This window comes from Triticum dicoccoides, chromosome 3B (assembly GCF_002162155.2).
Source record: "Triticum dicoccoides isolate Atlit2015 ecotype Zavitan chromosome 3B, WEW_v2.0, whole genome shotgun sequence".
Lineage (NCBI taxonomy): Eukaryota > Viridiplantae > Streptophyta > Magnoliopsida > Poales > Poaceae > Triticum > Triticum dicoccoides.
The window spans coordinates 87,427,535-87,436,806 of record NC_041385.1 but is presented as its reverse complement, the minus strand read 5'-3'; the positions used below and the strand labels follow the sequence as shown (position 1 = coordinate 87,436,806).

Below are 9,272 nucleotides of genomic sequence, written 5' to 3'. Positions count from 1 at the left end.
CAAGCAGAGCGCGGATCGAAAACCAAAACAAATCATTTGTCCTCTTCTTCCTACCCGGACTATTCTACTACTACCACTGATGCTCAGCCTCAGGACCGGCATGACGAAGGATGCCGCGGCGAGCCACCGTCGTAGACGTCGCGGCGGCGGTCTCCATTTGCCATTCGAAACTGCTCCACGGACGACGCTAGAGTTGCTCTTCGGTCATATGCATCTCCGGCTGGATCTACTTTTCGCGTGTGAATCGTGCATTTTTTGCCGTGTGCATGGCATGGCTCTGTCATTTGAGAGAGGCGAGGCGGCTGATGAAGATGTCGTAGGCGTCGTCCCTGTCGAGCATGCTGACCCGGACGTACCTGGGGTCCGCCCCGAACTGGTTCCCGCTCCTCGTCAGGATCTTGTGCCCGCGGAGGAACCCCGCGCAGTCCTCCACGTCCTCCCTGTCGCACCGCAGCCACGCGAACGCTGCGAAAAGAGATCAAACAATGGCGCGATGCGAGTGAGAACCGAGACCACGCGACGCGAGACATCGGCGCCATGGCATGAGCGTACGACGTACCAGGGTTATTGGCGGCCGTCTCGTTGGCGAAGTTGCAGCGGCCGGAGGTCTCCTCGGGCAGGCTGAAGGCGCCGGAGGCGGCGGCGGTCTCGCGCAGCATCCTCCAGCGCTCCACCATCTTGCGCCGCCCGAAGTCGAACAGCCGGTGGCGCGAGGCGCCGCCGTCGTACCCGTCGGAGACCGCGCTGAGCACCTTGGCGGCGCGTAGCTGCGAGTCCTTGGACACGCCGATGGTGTTGAGCTCCACGAACTTGGTCATCCTCCGCGCCACCTCCCGGTCCTTCACCAGCGCCCACCTGCATGCGGAACCGTCGCATTTCGGTTCAGGTTCGGGTGGCGTCGCAAATCAGAGTAGCATTCTTGCCTGAGGCAGTGAAGCTGCATACCCGATCCTCGTGCCGGCGTGGCCGGTGCTCTTGGACACGGTGAAGAGCATGATGTCGTGGTCGGCCCGTCGGGTGATGGGCGTGTACTGCGGCCAGTAGTAGGCGAGGTCATGGACGGCCTTCCCGGCGCCGGAGCTCAGCACGGCGTCGCGGATGGCGCCGTCGGGGTTGTTCGGGGAGCACACCAGCTCGATGTAGGAGTCGCCGACGAACGAGTTGGCGTCCCCGGCCCACCGGAAGAGCCCGGACCGGAGGAAGTCCGTCACGGCAGGGTACGACTGCATCCATGATCCATGATCAGATTCTTTCAGTGATTTTTATGTGAACTTATCCGCTGAAAGCAGATCGAGCCAGTGAACTGATGATTCGCTCACATTATCATAGTTCAGATTCAGACCAAGAAAATAAACTATGTCTTGGACGATAGCTAGTTTTTAGAGAACCGGTTCTGTTTAAACAACACAAAAGCTGTTATGAATCTAAAAAGTCGTTTGGGTTATCCAACTAAGTTTGGCAGCACAGTCTTTAAGAAAACCGAAGTATTCAAAAACCAAAAATATTTTTATGTGTGGGCAACAAATACTCTGGTTTTTAAAAATAGTTTTTCCTGTTTTGTCAAGTCCACCGAAATGTTTGGCTGGTTGTTTTGCTGCAGTTTCTGAGTATTCAGAGGCGTGCTATTGATCTGGACACTTTCTGCCCGGTATGCAGGCGATTGAACGAAGATGGAGCCCATACCTTCGTTCACTGCAAAAATGTTAGAGCTGTGTGGAGAAGAATGGGACTGGAACAAGTCAGAGTGGGAGATGGTGCGCGGCCAGATCCACTACTCCGCCGTTCTCTCATCGCGACTCCACCGGCCAGCCACGACCACCTCGCAGACGAACTCACCGGCCAGCTCGACCCGCCTCTCACCTTCACCTCACCAGCCAGCCCGATCCGCCTCACACCTACACCTCACGGGCCAGCTTCCGCCCCGCAGTTCCTCGGTCTTCCTCCTCCAATCCTCGCCGCCGAGCGGCACGGCTGCCCCCTAGTCCTCTCCACCGATGCGAACCCCGGGCGACGCTGCGCCATCGTGGCATCAGCAGGTCGAGCGCGGAGCGCCCGATCCTCAACGGCGTTTTGTCCTTCGCTAGGCTCCCCCATCGACTGAATCAGCTGCATTCCGGGTTGCACGGCCGGCCGGAGAATAGGTATTTATTTTGATTGCGAAATTTCCGCCCTATTTGAAGTGCCCCATCTCCAAATTGAAGGTTTGCGCACTTCATCCGTTGCCCCGGATTTGGGCGTTTGTAATTTTTGCAACGGAATGTCCTGTGTAATTCATCCGGCTGCCGGATTATAATTGTTATTTATGTTCATTGTCTGCCTAGTAGGAGTTTTTGTTTTGAATATTCATTTGTTTCAGTATTTCCCGATCCTCGGGATCAATTTGACAAATGGTATGAAGATTTTATTTCAATGCTTCCTGCAATGCATCCTGTATACAGAGCTTCCAAGTATACGCACCCATAGTTTGGCAGTAAGTTTGTTATGTTTTCATTTTTCAGAATCCCATGCTTCCACCTAAGACTAAAATTGCACCCTTCGCATTTTTTACAGCTTCATACACAAATGCTTCTAAATTGTTCCCTTTTTGATACCATCATCTGGAAAAATGCTTCCATGCCAAAGTCTCCAACAGATGCATCCTCATCATGGCATTAAACTTACCAGTGCCAATGTCATGTGCATCAAACTTACTAGTGCCAATTGCCAATGTCATGTGCTGTATTATTGAGTGTCAATATTTTGTGCTTCCTACATTCATGTTGTCATCAGTCAACAAATATATATTTTTAGTTCTAATATATTGCCTCCATAAAACTAATTCCACCACACAGCGAATCACTTCATTCCTTATAAAACTTTTTTCCAGAAATGCTAACACATTGCATTGCTTCAGAACATTCGTGCTTCCAATTCACCTATAAAGATCATTGCTTAGAAATTCATGCTACCTAGGTGCTTCTTTGATGCTTTCTCATGTACATCCAGAATTATAGTCGTGTGTCTTGATTTTACTATATTTCTTTCTAGTGTGTGTGGAGATTTATATATAATTTTAAACAAACACACTTCCTTATAATTCATCACCTGTGTGATTTCTCTTGCTTTCAATGCCTCCTTCAATTTTTGTAAGTAGCCTTTTCTAATATAATAGTAATGCATATATATTCAACTGTCGATGCCTGCTTGCATATTTATTTTTCGTTCTCTATCTCTCCTCAAGTGCTATCTTTGTTGTCGTTTGCAACACTATGCGCCCATGCTTAACAACATTAAGATGAGATAATTACCAAGCCATTTGCTAGTATATCTAATTTTTTGCTTCCATCCTACTTTACTATTGCTTCAAAATGGCAAGTTATATGCTTCAGACATATTGTTGTTCTTCCACACTGGTTTACCAAACATACATTTGGATCAAATCTTTTATTTCTTTGGTTGGAATGATGATTTGCTTCAAAATGGCAAGTTATATGCTTCGGACATATTGTTGTTCTTCCACACTGGTTTACCAAACATACCTTGGATCAAACCTTTTATTTCTTCGGTTGGAATGATGATTTGCTTCAAAATGGCAAGTTATATGCTTCAGACGTATTGTTGTTCTTCCACACTGGTTTACCAAACATACCTTGGATCAAACCTTTTATTTCTTCGGTTGGAATGATGATTTGCTTCAAAATGGCAAGTTATATGCTTCGGATATATTGTTGTTCTTCCACACTGGTTTACCAAACATACCTTGGATCAAACCTTTATTTCTTCGGTTGGAATGATGACTTGCTTCAAAATGGCAAGTAATATGCTTCGGACATATTGTTGTTCTTCCATACTGGTTTACCAAACATACCTTGGATCAAACCTTTTATTTCTTCGGTTGGAATGATGATTTGCTTCAAAATGGCAAGTTATATGCTTCGGACACATTGTTGTTCTTCCACACTGGTTTACCAAACATACCTTGGATCAAACCTTTTATTTCTTCGGTTGGAATGATGATTTACTTCAAGCAATTCAGCTGTGATTTGGCAATTTTGGAAGCACCACCTCATCGGAAGAAAAATTTACTGATGTTTGAAGCACCATCGCATGGACGAGTGGCTTCTGTGGATGGAAGCAAATCGGTGTGTTGCTCGTGCACTAGAATAATGTGCGCCTTGAGGTGCTACACTAAATGCAGCAACTTGACGGCCGTATTGTCACATCTTGTATAGCAGCAAGTAGGAAGCTAGAAGGAGCAATTACCAGTTTATTTGAGCATGTATTCAACGTAAATTGTATGTCCATGGGACTATGGAAGCATAAGTTTTTGTCCATGTAAGCAAAGTGAGCACATCTGTACAATTGTATTCCCAGGAAACACGTCCCTGTTGTGTTTGAAGCATGTATACTCATGATAATGATTCTCTTCTACGGAAACATCTTATCAGTTAGAAAAATATAGCTAGTTGACGGAAGCAATATTTTCATTTTTCTGACGTGTGGTTTATATGAAATCCGCCATGTTTGTATGAATTTTCTTCGATTAGTTCAAACGGGGGTTGAAATGTATGTGGGCAGCGTTGGATGGTCGATTCCCGCATCCTTGTCCGAGGACTGGCCCTGTCCGCAGACAAATGACAAAGCAAATTTGCATGTCAACGTTGGAGATGCCCTAATTGAGCAACACCTAAAAGGGAAGATATCAGGTGATGCTGTGATGCGGGCTCCTAGGAGTCATTAGATCAGACGGCTCTCGGAAGCTCTTGAACATTTTGCCAAAATGTCATCCGAGAGTCTCAAAATTTTGTATAGATACAATATATTTCGAGGAGTCGTGGAGCCCTTCGGCCCAAGAGCCCGTATCACGATATCATTTAAGGGTGTGTTCGGGAGCCTCCGGCTCCTCAACTCCTCGACTCCAAGTCGGGAGCCGAGCCGAATGCTTCAAATCATGACAATGGGAGTGAGAAGCTGGCTATTAGCTACGCACAATTTTTTTTTTTTTGAAGAAGCTACGCACAAATTTGCCGGAGTCGTGGAGCTGGATATTTGCTACTCCTAGAAAAAACGAAGGAGTTGAGTTGGCAGTTTTTACGGTCGGCTGCCACCGCTCGAGTGACTTGGATCGAACCGGTACTTTTTTTTTTTTGAGACAAAGAAACAGCCACGAGATCTAATGGCTCTTCACAGCCACCCACCCACCCGGGCCTATAGCCCATGCCTATTTTACAAGTCACTTGGGCTATCAGCCCACTCCAAACGGGCAGAATATGCACTTTTCGGCCTTTCGGCCTTGCCGATCGCTGGCTGCCATCGCTCCAGGAGGAGTTCAGCTGGCAAGCTGGCTGCTGGAGTCGAGTATTTTGCAACCATGGCCTACTACCGAACACTTCCTATGTGCTGGTAGCACCTGATATTTTTCCACACCTAAAAAGCAACACGGCAGGAAGGATTAGGATTAATCCAGCGTGTGCCACTGTACGACTGGATTAATCATCTGCAGCTACATGGCCATGCACGAGGTCAGTCTCCTATAGTCCCGTGTACGAGTGTGCTCCAACAAGCTAGCTTGGTTGATGGACGTGCACGGCGACGTCAACAGGCTAAGCTCCCCCCGAAGATTTGTTCAGTAGTAAAATAAGTGGTCCAGTCCTATTTTTTAGATATTGCAGAAAAACTTCAGCATAAGAGATACAATAATTTTTCCGGAATCCGTGAACTTTTCTCACTATTTATTTTTCTTTTTTTCCTGTTGGTTTTTTTCTCATTTGTTTTTTTTCATTTTCCCATTTTCGTTTCTTATGTCTTTTTCAAAAAATAATCGCGCTTTTTAAATGTTTTCAAAAAAATTCGAAAAATTGTTCGCCTTTCGAATTGTGTTAAAAAAACAAAATTTCACATTTTACAAGAGTTTACTGATATTTCGAAAAAATGTTTCATGTCTTTCAAAATTACTCATAATGTCAAAACATGAACATCTTTTTAAAAGAGCAAACAAAACGTTGAACATGAATATTTTTTTTGATTTTTTTGAATATTTATGAAAAACACTAAAGATTTGGAATTTCGTAAAAAGTTCACAAATTTGATTTTTTTTATTTTAAAGTTCACATGTTTGAAAAAAGAGAAAATTTGAAAAAGAAAAAGAAAAGGTAGAAAATGAAAATAAAATCAAGAATAAAACCTGGTTTAAAAAAACTCGACAAAAACCAGCCTGATTCACGAAGTTAGATTTGCCACATAAGAAGCGAAGAAGAAAGCAAGTGGACATACCAAGTAACCTGTCTTGATTGTTTAATAGAACTTGAAGTAAACCCTTTTTTATGATTAAAAAGAAAGAGAAAAACAAGCTGAGTGCGACAAATATGGTCTATGTTGATGCGTTTAGGGGGTTGTACTGAAGTAGAAGTGATCAGACCGTTAAGCAATTAATGGCAGGAAAATAAACTATGGGCTGGACACTGGCACCCGATGACTGAGCTGAGCTGAGCTGAGCTGAGCTGACCTGAACTGAGCACATGATCAATCACCTGATGTGGAACACACACATGACAATGGAATCTTAACAACAGAGTGCCCTGCACTTGCCTGTTTTCCCAGGTTAAGTAGGCAGATCAATCATGCCACATGACTACATGAGGTTAAACAGAAGCCGCAGACGGCGGCGCCGCCACGCCATGTGTTAGCCATACTCTCATCATGAGCACATGCCGACGGAATTCCGCGGGGACAAGGAGTTCGGAGTTCCATCTCTGCTCTGCTGCCCTAATAACATGCTAAAACTCCCCGGAACTGAGATTCAGATCTGGTTCTAGAAGCCCATGCCCATGATTGTCTACAGGGACACTCGTCGGTCGGCTCACCTGCAAATCGCCGTGATGCCTTGCCGGCCCTACGAGAAGTCTCATCACGCCATATGGTTAACCACCATGTGGACAGGAAAATGGGGACAGAGAGAAATCGGTGGCACCATCGGGTGTCCCCCGCTGTCCTAATCTCTCTGCCCCATCTCCTCATCATTTTTAGTGGGGAATGATACGATATTGACAGGCCTTGCCGTCCTTGTCACCCAACATTTCATCTCCCCGATGGACTCGCCATTGGTTTATGCCGCCCAAGATCCGTTGTGTCTTTGTGTTTGTAAATCTGAACTTGAGAGGAATTTTTTTGGGTGATATATCGCACTTACCGAGTAGTAGGGCGCCGTGGAGACGACGCTGGTGGGCTGGTTGGCGTCGGCGGGCGACAGGGCGTAGAGCGCCGCCATGAAGAGCTGCGTGGAGCCGGTGCCGACGAGGACGTGGTAGCCGTCCACGGCGGCGTTGCCGACGGTGCGGTGGAGCCGGCGCACCTGCTGGTCGAACAGAGGCTCCATGAACCAGCATACGTTACCCACGTCTGAGAAGTAGCTCATGGTTTGCCACCCCGGGATGACCAGCTCCGCCGCGTCGCCGGTCTCCCGCCAGAAGGCCTCAAACATGGTCGGGTCCCCGCTGCAGCCGACAGAACGAATGTCAAACGCGTTTGTAAACTGAGATGGAATTGATTCGGAAATGTTTTTTTTAGAAAAAAAGAGGTGAGAATAGATTCGTGCTCATGTGGAGCTGCATCGATGGCGAAAATAGACTAGTTGCGAAAGTGAGAGCAAAATCATGGCGACAGGTACATGCACCGCGGATGAATCTGGCATCGATCGCCCCTAGATCGGCGTTCATTCCTCCTTGACATTGACACTGAACAGGGACATGCTCCGCCGGGAAGAACACTCATTGCCGGCTCTTCAAATTGCAGATATTTTAATGCAAAAATTTACCACAGAAAAAATTACGAGGAACAGGGACTTACTGGTCTAGATTAATGACCGAATCAGTAGTTACGGCCGGCTTCCCGGTCGACGGCGCACTGGCCGCCGCGCCGCTCGTGCCCGGCTGCGGGGCGTAGGCGTGGTGCTGCTGCTGATCAGGAGAGACGACACCGGGATGGTGCGGGTGGCTGACGATGTACTGGTGGAGTAGGAGCGGGAGTGCGGCGACATTCAATGCGACAGACGCAAAAATGAAGACTCGCCATAGTGGCATGCGCCCCGCCGGCCGCCTCCTGCCGGAGACCTTGGTGGCGGAGCATGCGCTGCTGCCGCCTCTTTGCTTCCCTCCCCGGTGCGCCGGACCGCCGCCGTTCGTGGTCACCGCGTGGTCCTCCCGGCTGGGCGCACCACCGCCGCTGCCGCCGCGGGAAGAAGCGATCACGTGCGCCGACGGCGGCATTAGGCCGCCGTTCACTTGGAGCTCCGCCGACGTGCGCCGTCGGGGCGCCGCCATGACGCCCAGAGGAATCGAGGCTTTTCTGGTGTGCACCAGCCCAGCAAAAATCAAAAAAACAACTGTCTTTTGGCGAGAAAAGGGCTCTCCGACCGGCTGGAATCAGCCGGGTTTTTGGGAAGAAAGATTCAGCGGGAAGAACCGAAAGTCCGAAACCAACGGCTTTAGCTCGGACCTCGGACCTCGGAGCTGCTTTACTTTGAGCAAGTAATGATGAACCGCTCTCCCACCTGTTTCTCTCTCTCCAGCGCTGAGGCTGACTTCGCTGTCGCACAGGCCACTCGCTCTCCTGTTGGCCTGTGACTTTGAGCAGCTGAAGCACTGGAGGAGTGATGAGGACGAGAGAGGAGGTGGGGCGAGGAGAGAGAAGAGGCGTCTGTGCGATGGGAGCGGTCGATGGAGAGGCAGAGTGTGCAGCTGCAGCGCCTGCCGTTCTGCCTTCTGGGTGGCGCAGAGGTAGGGGGAGGAGTGGCAGCGTGCCTTCACTGCACGGCTTTATTTATATTCCTTCTGTTTATAGGTCCACCGAGCAACAGCCAGGAATTGTCAAATGTAGTGCCGTAATAGTTCAAAAGTTATTAAACCTTATAAACTTTGATCATATTTACAACAACAACAAAGCCTTTAGGGCATCTCCAAAGAAAACCCTTAGAGCATCTATGACCGGACCTCTCAAACCCGCCTCATGCGACTGGGCGGTGTCGTGGTTTTGTCACGACAGATGCCCTTGTGAAAGGACTTAGGTGTGGAGCCATCGCAATGTAGGTTAGCTTGAAGAGGTTGAACGGGACAAAGGGCACAAGGTTTACCTAGATTCGGCCCCTCTCAACTAGATAAAAGCCTATTCCTACTTTTGTTGACTATTGCTTGGGTATTGATTACAAGGGAGTGGAATCACTTAACCTAGCTATTGATCAATTGTTTCTTGAGTTAACCCGCCGCAGGGTCTCGTCTTTATATACACAGGTCGATGCC

The 9,272-nt window shown here is 48.1% G+C and overlaps 1 protein-coding gene across 1 annotated transcript; it reads right to left on the bottom strand.

Moving 5' to 3' along the window:
* Positions 1-6: 6 nt before the first annotated feature.
* Positions 7-8,764, bottom strand: LOC119274926 (tryptophan aminotransferase-related protein 2-like). Its single transcript, XM_037555686.1, has 5 exons — positions 7,825-8,764; positions 7,169-7,472; positions 946-1,223; positions 560-855; positions 7-465 (listed from the first exon to the last, which is right to left on the bottom strand). The coding sequence occupies exons 1-5, from the start codon at positions 8,295-8,297 to the stop codon at positions 281-283; spliced, it is 1,536 nt and encodes a 511-aa protein (XP_037411583.1). The 5' UTR covers positions 8,298-8,764; the 3' UTR covers positions 7-280.
* Between the last annotated feature and the right edge of the window lie 508 nt (positions 8,765-9,272).